The 13,762-nt window shown below is 46.2% G+C and overlaps 2 protein-coding genes across 3 annotated transcripts in view; one reads left to right on the top strand and one right to left on the bottom strand.

The window, feature by feature from the left end:
- Ift140 (intraflagellar transport 140) overlaps positions 1 to 11,989 on the bottom strand; it is an 88,516-nt gene extending 76,527 nt beyond the window's left edge. The window contains exons 1-5 of the mRNA XM_055604763.1: positions 11,278 to 11,989; positions 9,083 to 9,269; positions 7,381 to 7,602; positions 795 to 916; positions 521 to 663 (exon numbers count right to left, since the gene is read on the bottom strand). Of these exons, the coding sequence (XP_055460738.1) occupies positions 521 to 663; positions 795 to 916; positions 7,381 to 7,602; positions 9,083 to 9,229 (634 nt within the window). The 5' untranslated portion in view covers positions 9,230 to 9,269; positions 11,278 to 11,989. The remainder of the gene's footprint in view (positions 1 to 520; positions 664 to 794; positions 917 to 7,380; positions 7,603 to 9,082; positions 9,270 to 11,277) is intronic.
- A 395-nt stretch (positions 11,990 to 12,384) lies between these two features.
- The window catches only part of Cramp1 (cramped chromatin regulator homolog 1), a 53,669-nt gene continuing 52,291 nt past the window's right edge, over positions 12,385 to 13,762 (top strand). The window contains exon 1 of one of the 2 annotated variants that reach the window (XM_055604667.1): positions 12,385 to 12,705. The gene's annotated coding sequence lies outside the window, so the exon portion shown is untranslated. The remainder of the gene's footprint in view (positions 12,706 to 13,762) is intronic. The other variant, XM_055604668.1, reaches the window with a different exon arrangement.

Raw genomic sequence — 13,762 nt, 5'->3', positions numbered from 1 at the left:
GGTCTACCAGGGGTACATAGTAAGAACCTGTCTCAAACACACACACATATTCTCTCTCTTTCTCTCTCCAAACCAAACCAAACCAAACCAAAACCAATGGAAAAAATGAACTAACAAACCAATCAATCAAACAAAAACCCTAAAAACATGAGCTGGGTATAATAGTATATGTTTGTAGTCCCAACATTCAGAAGATTTTGGCAGGAGGAGAATCATAAACTGGAGGCAAGCCTAGGCTTCATAGGAAGACACAATCTCAAAACAAAGCAAAATAAAAAAACAAACAAAAACCCCAAACAAAACAAAATTTCTTTAGGAAAACCCTTTAACATGAATTAAGATGGCCTGCCCTCATCTGTGTTAGAGCACAGCACCATCTAAGCAGGGGAATGCCTTCAAGAATCCCAGCATCCAGACACCTGCACTGCAGCCTCCCTTCATTTTACAGAAGTACTACTGTCAGCCTAAAAGCCTCGCCTCACACTCTTTGGCTCCTACAGTTACAATCCAAGTTGCTCACCATCCGTCAGACTGACAAAGAAAGACAGCCCCTCTTGAGACCCCGTCTTCAGGAAACTTCCAAAGCTGCTTTTTCTCCAGTTAAACATGTCCAGCGCTTTCTCATCCCCACTTACTGCTGCCTTTGCCAACTGAACCAGATCCCTGAGAGTAAAGGATACAGCAGTCAAGATTCCTAGAATGACTTGGGGTTGGGTCCACCTGGGTCAGGAGCCATACACCCCACCCCCAGGATGTAGGGACAGATAAGGGACCACATGGGGCTTCATACTTACTCTCCAGGAGGGGGGAGTCGGAAGATGCAATGAGTGAGTGGTTTCCCGTACTCATGTTTCAGGAGTGGTGTCCCCTGTACTCGGCCTCGCTGGTCCAGTCTCCACAAGAGCAGGACCCCAACCTGCAGGAGGCCAACAACAGGTGAAAGGAAGACAGGCTTCCAGAACCACTGGTTGGAGGTGCACAATAAATGAGTAGCACAACACTGGCAATTCCTCATTCAAAAAATTACTGTACTGCATGTGCACTGTTAGGATACTCTCTTGTGCACTGTGTAAAGGTTGTCTTTGTATTATGCAAATGTTGATTGTGTACCTGCAGAGAGCTCAGTACAGGCTGGGACTTTGGTATTGCTATTCCTATGAAGCATCACCTGTCACAGTGTTTTGTAAACATCTTCTCCATCACCTTCTGTTTGGTTTAATAAAGACCTGAATGGTCTAGAGCAAAGCAGGAGAGGATAGATTGACATCCAGCAGAGATAGGAACTCTGGGAAAAAAAATCCGTCAAGGGATTTGCCAGCCAGACGAAGAAACAGGTGCTGAAATGGATTGTTAGAGAGAGGTATCGAGCCACGCGGCAGAATGTAGATTAATATAAACAAGTTAGTTTAAGTTATACGACGTAGTTGGGAATAAGCCTAAGCTAAGGCCTAGCTTTCGCATTAATAAAAAGTCCCTGTGTCATTACTTGGTGGCTGTCTGTCTGAGAGAGGCTGGCAATAATTGGCGCTCAAAGGCAATAGCACACCGTGCCAAACTATTCAAAAGCATTTACAGAACTACAACTCTTCTCTGTGGCCCTTCCTCTTCCCCACTTTCCCAGATAGCAGCTGTCATGTGCTTAGAATAAACTGCTAATTTCAGAACAGGTTTTTGATTTACAGGAAGATTACAAAGACAGTACAGTGCTCCTATATATGTCACCAGTTTCCCCTACTACTATACTGCATTTGTTTGAGTTAATGAGCTAGGGCTGGGGATACAACTTGGCGGTAGAATGCTTTCTCGGCACATACAAGCCTTGAATTCACTCACTAGCACTGGCCAGGGAAACAAAAACATTTGCCTGGAATCCTGAGTTAATGTTTACATTACCACCAACTAAGTCCACACTACTCCCTCAGAGTTCTCTAGTTTCCCTTAATATTCCTTTTCTGTCCCAGAAGCCTGCTTAGGATTCCACACAGCATTTAGTTGCCATGTCTTCTGAGGCTCCCGTGGGCCATATTTCCTCAGCATTCCTTGTTTGCTTAGTTCAAAGGTGCTGCTCAGATACAGTACAGGGCATGGCTCCACTGAGATTCATTTGATGTTTTGCTCATAACTGGATTGGACTTACAGGTTTGTTGGAGGAAGACGAGAGAAGCAGTTCCCTATGGGAAAGTCACTACTATGAACAAAATCCATCACTGTGGATGTTGACCATGACACCCTGTAGAGTAACTTTTACCTACCGTAAAGTGACTCTTTTCCCTTCCTTTTTATGCCAAACTCCTGAGAAAGAGGTATACAGTGTGCATTTTTCACTTAAGGGGTAGGAGGTTAATATTCTACTTCTGTGTAGAGGTTTGAATAAAAATGGCTCCTACTCTATCAAGAGGTGTGGTCTTGTTGGGGGAAGTATGTCATTAGGGGTGGGCTTTGAGGTTTGAGAAGCTCAAACCAGGCCTAGTGGCTCACTGTCTCTTCCTGCTGCATGCCAATCTGGATGTAGAGCTCTCAGCTATCTCTCTAGCATCAGGTCTGCCTGCATGCTGCCATGTTTCCTGCCATGCTGATAATGGACTAAACCTCTGAACTCTAAGCCAGCCCCCATTAAATGTTTCCTTTATAAGAGTTGTTGTGGTCATGATGTCTCTTCACAGGAACAGAAACCCTAAATAAGTCATTCTTCAAGAATGAAATATTGATATAAATTATTTGGTCTTCTTCGGCATAAGAAAATTGTCTATTTTCCAACATTTGTTTACTGATAAGTATATGTTTATAGCACCATGAACTCTTGAGTATTTATTTCCTGCTTTGGTTATAATCTAAATGTTGTTTACTCTGTTGCTCAAAGTGTTCCAGCTCTGATCACTGGGGGTATTTCCAGTTGTCCTGAGGTGTTTTTCTTGTTTTATTTTTTTTTTGGGGGGGGGGGGGCTCTTAAGACAGGGTTTTTCTGTGTAGCCCTTGCTATCCTGGAACTAGCTCTGTAGACCAGGCTGGCCTAGAACTCAGAGATCCATTGGCCTTTGCCTCCCGAGAGCTGGTATTAAAGGTGTGTGCCACTCCCTCCCCCGACTGCCACTCCCTCCTGGCTATCCTGAGGCCTTTTGACATGACTTCATGACTACTGAAAGCACTGTAAATTCAAGTCTAAGCACTAGGAAAACAGTGTGCTCAGTCTGGAAGTCATCAAAGCTTCAGATCAAGTATACCAGGTAAGTGCTAGAAAAGTCTACACATGGGAAGAAAAGACTCCAACACAACTGGCTGAGCAGGGCTTCCTGACTGGGGAATGAGAGTCAAGCTTTGGCAGAGAAGAGACTGAGCCAGGAGCCGCTGAGCTGAGCAGATGTTGATTCTTCTCCTAACTGTATTCTAACAATATCTTCTCTGCTTGGCTGGACTTCTCCTGGATCAATCCCTTTTCTGCACCAACTGCCTTATCTTCTCTCACCTAGCCCTACTTTCTAGCCCTATTAAATCTCTCAGCTTTGCTGGCCTTTTTTCCATCCTTCTGTTCCCAAAAGTCCAAGAGGCAGCCAACACTGAACATTGTAAGAGTCAAGCAGTTCTAACAGCTAAGAATTCCCAAAGGGCCAGTTGACGAGAAACTGGGGATCACTTAAAGGGCCAGGCACTCAAAAGCAGCAACAACACCACAAGAAAAAAAAAAACCTAAACAAACAACAACAACAAAACTAGCATGTTGGGACGTAGACCTATTTAACCCTCACACTGGCCCTGTGTAAGAGATACTGGGAGGAGCCAAATCACCTCACCTGTATGGCAGCGGTCTAGGCTCTCCTGGAACAACAGGATTTCGAACGGACATTTACTGAGATCCCTAGAGGAATTTTTTCCCTAGAGATAGCCTCCTCCTCAGATGCTGTTGACTGGTACACATGGAGTGCTGGGGTGAGGTGGCCTTGGTGTCCCTCCCAAAGTCTGGACTTAGAACAGAGAAGGAGATGCAGGTCTTCCTGAAATGCTGGGCTCTTGCCCAGTATATGGAACAGCCTGCTAACCCCAGATTATATATATTTTTATATTTATATGTTATTTATATAATATACAAATATTATAATTAACATATAAACATAATATAAATATATTCTACATATATTTATATTTTATATATTATATATACATTTAGTATATTATTTTATATTTATATATTATTACATAATATATTTTTGCTTCAGCTGCTCTGGGTTGCATCCCTTGATGAGCACAACAGGCATGCTTTTGGAAGAGAAGTGCCCAGGATCAAGTGAGGGATGTTCACTCACTCTTTATGCCCATCTTTCTGCTTTAGTTCATAATTAAATTAGTTCCAGCACAAAGGTAGATTTTCTGAGAAGGAGTAAACATTTCATTCCTTAAATATTCTGACTCAAGGGACTTAGTCAGCTTACACCTGGTTTCATTTTATCTGTCTGGTTAGCTGTTTCTTAATTTCGTCAAGATGAGAATGATGAAATGTAAAGATCCCAAATCATTCTATTTGGAATGACAGGAAACTGTCAGACTATTTCATAACAGAAAGGTGGAAAGCTCATTAAGCAAAAGGGAAGAAGCAGAGTGGTGGTGGCTCACACCTTTAATCCCAGCACTCAGGAGACCTCTGAGGCCAACCTGGTCTACAGACTTCCAGGACAGTCAGGGTTACCTAGAGAGACTATGTCTTGAAAAACAAAAAAGGAAGGAAGGGAGAGAGGAAGGGAGGGATGGAGGGAGATAGGGAGGGAAAGAAGGAAGAAAAGAACCCATTAGAAAAAGAGGCAAATGAAACATTAGGCACAGAGCAGAGAGAACCCAAATTGAGGATCTCCATCAGGTCGCTTCCCTCAGAACTAGGGAAAACTTACAGAAGATGGAGAGGAAAAATTGCAGTTGAGAAACCAGAACATGCCCCACAGAATCACATAAACAGGGCTCATAGGGGCTAAAAGAGACTGAGGCACATGCCTTTAATCTAAGCACTCGGGAGGCAGAGGCAGGTAGATCTCCGTGAGTTCAAAGCCAGCCTGGTCTACAGAGTGAGTTACAGGACAGCCAAAGCTATATACAGTGAAGCCCTGTCTGGAAAAACAAAGTCAGAGAGACTGAAGCAGCAGCCATGGAGCTTGCATGGGTCTGTGCTAGGTCCTCTGCATATGTTACGGTTGTATAGGTTGGTGTTCTTGTAGGACTCCTAACACTAGGAGTAGGAATGGCCCTATCACCTATACTTGGAATCCTTTTCTTCCTACTGGGCTGCCTCACCCAGCCCTGATATGAGAGTTTGTGCTTAGTCGTATTATATAGCTTGTTATGCCATGTTCAGTTGATATCCCTGGGAGGCCTGCTCTTTTCTAAAGGGAAATGGAGGAAGAAGAGGGAAAAAGAGGAGGGGAAACTGGTCTGGATGTATTGTATGAAAGAAGAATAAAAAAGAAAAGGAAAAATGGGCAAATGATGCGAAAGAAAAAATACAAATGATCCCTAGAAATGATACTCATTCTGAAGAGTAAGAGAAATGAAATTTATGTAACTACCAAGATGCTACACATTTATCTTTGAAAAATTACTTTTAACTGTCACATGTATTCATTTATTCATTCATTCATTTATGGGGGGGGGGGCATAAATGAGCCACACAACATGTGTGGAAGTCAGAGGACAACTGAGGGAGTTGGTTCTCTCCTGTCCCTTGGCTCCTTGGGATTAAACGCAGGTCAGCAGGCTTAGCTACAGACGCCCTACCCACAGCTAACCCATCTCCATGACCCTTTTTCTTTTCTTTTATTATTTTTATTCTTGTCTTTTCTTTCTTCCTATTTCTAAAACTGGGGATTGAACTCAGGGACTTGCCAATACTAGGCAAACACTCTACCACCGAACTAAACCTCCAATCCAAGATATTGTTTTTGTTGTTGTTGTTTTGGGACAGTCTCATGTGTCCCAGGCTGCCAGTGAACTTGCTTTGTATCTAAAGATGGCCTTCAAGTTCTGATTCTCCTGCCTCTATCGAATGAGAGCTGAGAGTATAGGCATGTGCTGTCATACTGAATTTATGAGTTGCTAGTGATCAAATCCAGGGCATGCTAGGCAAATATTCTATAACTGAATTACATCCTCAGGTTCCAAGAGATACTACTTTTCTACACAAAATTCTTTTTTTTTAAATTAATTTATTTATTATGTATACAGTGTTCTGACTGCATGCCAGAAAAGGGCACCAGACCTCATTATAGATGGTTATGAGCCACCATGTGGTTGCTGGGAATTGAACTCAGGAACCTCTGGCTCCAGCCCCTAAGCAAAATTCTTATTCCTAGGCATTCCCTCTATGAGGAACCACACATGCTGTGAGCAACTATAAAACCATAGAATGTTTTGGCAAATACCTATCTAACCACAAGGTTGAGGCTTAGTGGTAGAACTTTTCCCTAGGATACATGAGACTCTGGGTTAAATCTCTAGCACTGAAACAAAACAAAATATGCCTTCTAATGTCATAAGCCTTGGATCCTCTAGACTTCCCCACTGCATTTCTGTAACCTTTGTCTGTTTGCCAAAAGACTAGAAGCCACTGAAGTATTTAGCAGATAGTTAAATAAATTGTTATATTTATATAATGAAAAGCCAAATACAAGAGAACAAGAAATATCTCTACTTACCAATACAAAAAAAAAACTCCAAGATGAAAAATGCAAAAACAGAGGAGTGTGCATAGTATACTCCATTTAAAAATTAAGCAAATAAGGACTATACTCTTGTTAGAGTCTCCAAAGGCCACATGCTAGATACTTGGTCCCAGCCCTTAGGAGGTGGCTCTACTGAAATAAGTTAAGCTAATGGAAGGTATGGCCTTAAAACAGACATTTGATGTTGGGCCCTTCTCTCTTTGCTTTCTGGTAGTCATGATGTGTAGAGATGTTTTCCACTATGCACACTTGCCATGGTAACACATGCCCAAAGCAACATGGATAAGCAGCCATAGATGAGAATCCCTGGAACTACAAGTTAAGCTTTTCTTTTTTCCATGCTCTTCATGTTGAATGTTTGCTACCGTGATGAACTAGTGAGCAGAGTTGCTCGTATACCTTGTCTTGATGGTTCGGTACTTTTCACAAGTCTCACCACAGTGTACCACTGATAAAGGCGGCATTCTATAGCGTTTTTTCTTATGTTAACCAAGGCCTGAAGTTTAGAGAGGTATAGTGGTTTGAATAAGACTGGCCTCCATGGGCTCATATGTTTAAATACTTAATCACCAGGAAATGAGATCAGTTGAATCTAGAAACCACACATTTCAAATAACTTGGTTTTTAGCATCTTTCACATGTATCTCTATATGCATGGTGAGGATGGAGGCTGTGTACCTACCTTATCTCCAGATACCAGGCAGCTCCCACTGGTACTCCAACTGAGGATGACAATGTCAGTCGTATGTGGCAGGGGCACTGTGTGCTGCTCCTTGTCCTGCTTATTAAACATTATCACTTCTCCAGTCTCCCAGCCAATAGCCAGGATAAGCCTTGTCGGGTGCCAGCACAGTGAAGTGACCCGGGAGGACCTCTCAATGTGGGTGTCAGGCACAGGCTCACCCTATGTAGGACAAGAAGTAAAATCTCCCGTTGTAGACAGTAGTGGATACATCAAGAAACCGTGCAACCACAAACCTCACATCAGCTATTTTACAATCAGAAGACCTATTTAATAAGGAGATGTGGTAGCTGGTCTTTCGTGTGTGTCTGGGTCACATAGCATGAACACAGTACAACACATATGTGAAAACTAGAGGCTAATGATGGGTATTTTCCTCAGTTACTTTCCACATTATTTTTAATTAAAAAGTTACTTATTGGGGACTGAAGAGATGGCTCAGCAGTTAAGAGTTCTTGCTCCTCTTCCAGGACCTGAATTCAGTTCCCAGGCCCCACGTCAGACGTCAGACAGCTCACAGTCATCTCTACTCCAGAGCCAGTAACCCTCTTCTAGTATCCAAGAGTACTGGCACACCTGTGCGCTCACACGCTCTCACAAAATAAATACAAATTGAATCTGTTTAAAAAAATTAATTATTTGGGGGGGCTGCAGCGATGGCTCAGTGTTAAGAGCACTGACTACTCTTCCAGAGGATCTGGGTTCAATTCCCAGCACCCACATGGTAGCTCACAACTGCCTATAAGTCCAAGATCTGACACCCATAGACATACATTCAGACAAAACACCAATGCACATAAGATAAAAAAATATATATTTTTAAAAATTACTTATTTTGTGTGTATGTGCGTATACATGTGTGTGCCAAGATGTGTGTGGAGATGAGCTTGAGAGAACTTCCACCACGTAGGTCCTGCAGACTGAACTCAGGCCCTCAGGGTTGGCAGTAAGCACTTCTACTCACTGGGCCATCTTCAGCTCCCTTCTTTTTGAGACAGAGTCTCTCATCTGGACCTGGAGCTCAGTGCTTCAGCTAGACTGGGTGGCCAGGAGGATCCAGATCTTCCAGCTGTGAGAAACGGCGTTTCTACTCTCTGAAATCACCCGGTCTGTGGTAATTTGTTCTAGCAGCCATAGTTAACTAGTGCAGTTTGAAAGGGTCAGCATGGGGCTGAGGAGATGGCTTAAGCTGTTTAGAGTACTTATTGACCTTGCTAAGGACCTGGGTTTGTTTCCTAGTACAACATGATGGCACAACCACCTACAACTCCAGTTCCAGTGGATCCACCTTCTTCTGACCTTGAAGACATACACATGGTGCATATACACATATGGAGACAAAACAATCATACATATGAAATAAATAAAATTAAAGAAAATCAAAGGGCCACATGAAAAGTTGAAGAAGGCAGGTATAGTATAGGGGTCAGGTTTAATCATGCTCTTGAACCTATATGGCAGGGATAAAAGAACTACCATAAATAAGGGCTTTGATGATTGGGAATAATTGGCCCTTAGGGAGATGAACTGATAAGGAGAAATCTAGAGCTGAGTTACCCAGCTCCTGGCCTCCATGCCTCAAGAAGAGAAAAGAACAGAAGAGCTAGAAGCTGCTAAAGCCAACATCACTCCGATGACTCACTTGCTCAAGGTAGATGTCTATGTTGCCTCCAGAAGATGGGCTTGCAGATGCTACTGCCAGGAATGGGTGGGTAGGGTGCCAGGTAATGTGAGAGGGAGACCTGGATACATCTGGAGCTTTGATTCGGTGATCAAAATACAGTGCCATGATGACAGATCTAGTGCATAGACCTAGTCAAGAATGAAACCTGCAGAGAGGAAAAAAAACCACCAAGAGCAACTACATATAAATTACAGAAGGAAAGCAAACCTCCAAAGATACTTAGCTTAAAAATGTTCCTTAGACTAACGCAGGCTATTTCATTTGCTAGAGAGCTCTATTAGGGAGAAATATAAAATTAGAAACAAAGATTGGGCTTGGAATGACCCACAGAGTGCTGGAAAAGAAGTAAAATTCATTGCTATCAGAGAAAAAAACTAAAAAGAGAATGAAAGCAAGCAAGTACTGAACCTGGGAGTTTCAAATAATTCTTGATAATTCTCATTCCAGACACAATAAGCATGATTTCAATTTCTATAAATACCTTTAAAGAAAATTTTGAAACAAAATAAAGGCAAACTCCCATAAAAGAATACCTACACAGAAAAAAAGAAGAACAGCATTCCATTTCGGTAAAACCATAAAGCTCAAGAATGTGGTCTAACTATGACTTATAGGTGGTAGAGAACAATTAGGATCACAAAGCCAGAGCAACTGCAGAGATGCTGCATTTAATTTGTTACGTGGGCTTCAAAGATGGCTCTGTGGTTAAGAGAGCATTGCGCTCTTCCAGATGACTCAAGTTAAATTCCCAACACTCACATCAGGCACCTCACAGCACACCTGTGCGCACACACACACTTAAAATTAAAAATATGCCAAAAATGATGGCACAAGCTTTTAAACCCAGCCCTCAGGAAGCAGAGGCAGAGATCCCTATGTGTTTAAAGCAAGTGTGGTCTACCATACTGAATTCCAGGCAGCAAAGGCTACACAGTGAGACCTTCCCTCAAAATAAGAAAAAAAGAAATCATATTTATTTAAAAAAAAAAAAAAGGCTTCATGCTAACTTCTATACATCCATTTTTATACAATGTTTTAATTCTTCGTTCTCTCTTTCACCCGCACTTAAGTTTGCTGGGTTTTGTTTTGTTTTTCAAAACAGTTTCTCTGTGTAGCCCTGGCTATCCTAGAACTTGCTCTGTAGACCAAGTCTTGAACTCACAAAGATCTGCTTGCCTCTTCTTCCCAAGTGCTAGGATTAAAGGCATGCAACACCACTGCCCAGAGCACTTGGGTTTTATTTATTTGTTTGTTTGTTTGTTTTTGGAGATAGGGTTTCTCTGTATAACTTTGGCTGTCCTGGAACTCCCTCTAGACCAAGCTGGCCTTGAAATCACAGAGATCCTCCTGACTTTGCCTTCCAAGTACTGGGATTAAAAGCATGCGCCACCAACCATTTTGGCAAATGAGTATTAGCCAAACAATTAAAGTTATTAAAGTAAGCTTTAGGAGGCAGATACTTACAATAAAATAGTTACATAACAAGAATCTGTTAATGGCCTCAGTTCAGGATAGAGTACTTACCCTTCCTTTTATTAAAAACAAGCTTCAAGTATCTAGGCCATAAAACATAAAACAAGAAAAGGAAGTTTTCACTTTTCCAAGTCATTTTATAGTTGTTAAAGTGCCTTCATCATGACAACTTTTTTTAGGAAAGAATCTGTTCATTAGGCCACAGAATCATACTAACAACGCTAAAGGAAAGTTAATCCTCTGAAAAACTGTCAGGAACAAAAGAGTGAGTCCTAACGTAGACTTTTGGGGGTGGTGGCTAAGGACCACCCTGCTAAAGTCTAGCCCTCTAGGCCAGAATAAGATCACTGCCTGCATCAGGTACATTGCTGAAAGGCTGTAGCCTAACGCGGTCCACTCAGATCGTGGTATCTTTATACGCCACCAAGTGCAGGATTTTGGTTTTCTTTTCTTCCCCTCCACTTCGCACTAAATGCATCCAGAGGGAACCCACATGGCAACTCAAAAGTCCAGCAGGGGGCCCTAGTATTGTACAGAAAAACTAACTTCAAGAAGCCAGCGAAGAGAGGAGTTGAGAGGGTCCTGGAAGGTCACCGCTAGGCCCCAGCCCAATCCCGGACGACCCACCCCACTACCCAGCCACTCCCCCCACCCCCACTCCGGCCACAGCCCCCCTGCACCTCAGCTATGGGAATCTAACTTCGCCAGGTTCCCCGTGCCTCCGCGTTGCCGGGACAACGCCGCCGGACGAAAGCGGAAGCAGTCGGAGGAGAGCAGCGCCTCCGAACAACTGGCGGCGGAAAGAGCCGAAGACAGTCGGTACGGCCGGGGGCAGCTCCGAGGAACACAGTTCGGGACGCCTGCTGGGGTGTGCTACCGCTATCTGCGGCTCGGGAAGGCTGCGTCAGGCTTCCTGACACCTCCTCTCGGGCTCATCCTGCCCACCCCACCACGCAAGGTACCAGCGGGCACCTCGCGGAGCGTGGCCGCATCGTCTCGGACCGGAGGGCGCGGCTCGAGGGCTTCTGCGGGGCGTTCCGCGTACCGGACGCCGCCCCCGAGCGTGGCGCGCTGACGCCGAGGGAGACGGCCGCCAGCGGGGCTCCGCAGGGCCTCGCGGCTAGGCGCCGGTGCGCACCTCAGCCGGTGTTAGCCAACGGCGGGTGTCTCCGGGGAGCAGGCGCAGTGGCACGGTCCACGCCAAAGGGCGAAGGGGCCAACCGGGGGCGGGGACCCCCTGCGAACTGGGACACTCCCTTTCAGACGCCAGCTGCCCAAGCAGCAGAGCTTTTAAAACACATTTCCCTATCGCTTCGCGGGGGAAGAGCGGCAGCGGGCCACGCGCCGGTGCGCTCACGGCCCTAAACCTGTTTTCGGATTGCCCGGTCCCCACCCGAGTCCGCGCGCGCTTCCAGACGCCCCACCGAGGCGGTGATTTCTTCTCACGCATCCGTCAACACAGCGACAGCCAATCACAGCCAGCCCGCCGATCCTATTGGCTGGTCGGTTCGCCAATCCGGAGAGACGCACGGCCCGCAAGGGCGCGAGGCGGCCGTCAAAACACGCCCCGCGCTGCGGACCCGCCCCGGGAGGCCGCGCGGGCGCGCGCACGCAGCCGCTGCGGACCAATGGCAGCACGGCTGGTTGGGCGCGCCCGCAGAAAAGCCGGACGCGCTCGTCTTCTGGAGAGGCGTCCGCCCCGCCCCGCTCCGTCGCCGACTTCAGGTCCCCCGCGGCCGCCGTAGCCGGAACTGTTTGGAGCGCGGCGGCCCGGGTGTGGGAGGGCGAGCGGCGGCGGCGGCTGTACCGGCGCCCTCAGCCCTGCTAGCCGCGCGCCGGTCCCGCGGAGAGGACTCGGGAAGGGAACGGTGCTCGGTGACCACCTCGGACACACGACCGCCAGCCCGGCGTCGCGGCCTCGCCGCAGCCGGAGCTGCCCGGCCCGGTTGGTTCTGCGGGCGCCCGCGGAAGCCCGGGAGCCGGGCTGCCGGGAGCCGTGGATGAAAAAGGTGACCGCAGGCGACGCTCGGGAGCCTACGGGATCCGCGAAGGGCCCGCGGCATTCACGGGCTGCGCCGCGTGCGGCCGGCGGTCAGTTCCTCGGGAAGGTGCGAGTTTCTCCCACCAGAAATGGGACAAAGGGTGTGGATCCGGGATGAAGCCCGCAGCCCGAGCCTCCCACGGTCAGGAAGTGACGGGTTTCGGCGACGGACTCCTGTGGAGTCCCCCGGCGCCGGGGAACGACCGGAACGCGCAGTCCCTTTGGACTGCTGTGTTTTGCTCGGTGGCGTTGGCAGGAACGTGTCTGGGAAAGGGTTTCACTCCTAGCGCAATGACAGGGTTCTGGGCACCTTGGCGAGGGGATTAAAAGTGGATAGATTCGAAGAGAAGTCCTGTGCCATGAAATCATCTAGCGTGGGGTATGCGCCTTGTGTGGTTCTGTGCCAGAGTCTTCTTAAGCCAGTATTTGAAAGATCAGTTCCAAACGGGGAAGCTGCACAGCATTTGCGGCAGCACCATTTTGTGGTGTTGCTAAGGGTTTTAAGTCCTGGTCTTTATCTTCAGTCTGTTTCTTTGTTAGCATTAGTGCCTTGCCCTGTGTGGTTTTCCTATTAAATAGGAATGTTCTCAGCAGTTGTGTTGAGCCTAGTGTCGCGTCTGCTGAAGAACGCAATGTTTCTCTTTACTGCTTCATCACGTACACAGCCTGTGCGTAAGATGTTAGAATGTACCTGATCCTTAGTTTATTCTGAGCATAACCTTTCCAGGCTGCAAATTAATTGTTATTTTGTTTATCGGTATTTCTTATGACAGTGGTAGAAGTTAACGCAAGAATTTTGTTGTTTCCAGAATTGTTTACATACATAGTTCAGTTCCGATTCTTGAAATCCGACTGGAATATAACAGTGTTTGCTGTCACTTTTCCGGCGTTCCCTAACCTGTTCCATGCAACAGGCTTTGTTGCACGAGCGGTGTAGTCGGTCCATTTCCCATCTCCCGCCTGGGAAGGTTCCCGGAGTGCAGAGCCTCTCTCTTGCATGCCAGCCTCGGAGGGAGCGGCAGCTTTGGCCCGTGGAGCACAGGGGGCTCCTAGGGCAGCGCGGGCCGTTCTAATAGGCAGGTACGCGGCAAGATCGCGCGCGTCTCCAGCGAGCAGAGGAGAGG

This window comes from Psammomys obesus, unplaced genomic scaffold (assembly GCF_907164565.1).
Source record: "Psammomys obesus unplaced genomic scaffold, mPsaObe1.curated_primary_1811, whole genome shotgun sequence".
NCBI classification, from domain to species: domain Eukaryota; kingdom Metazoa; phylum Chordata; class Mammalia; order Rodentia; family Muridae; genus Psammomys; species Psammomys obesus.
The sequence above is the reverse complement of the archived record's forward strand: the minus strand, read 5'-3'. Positions and strand labels throughout refer to the sequence as shown.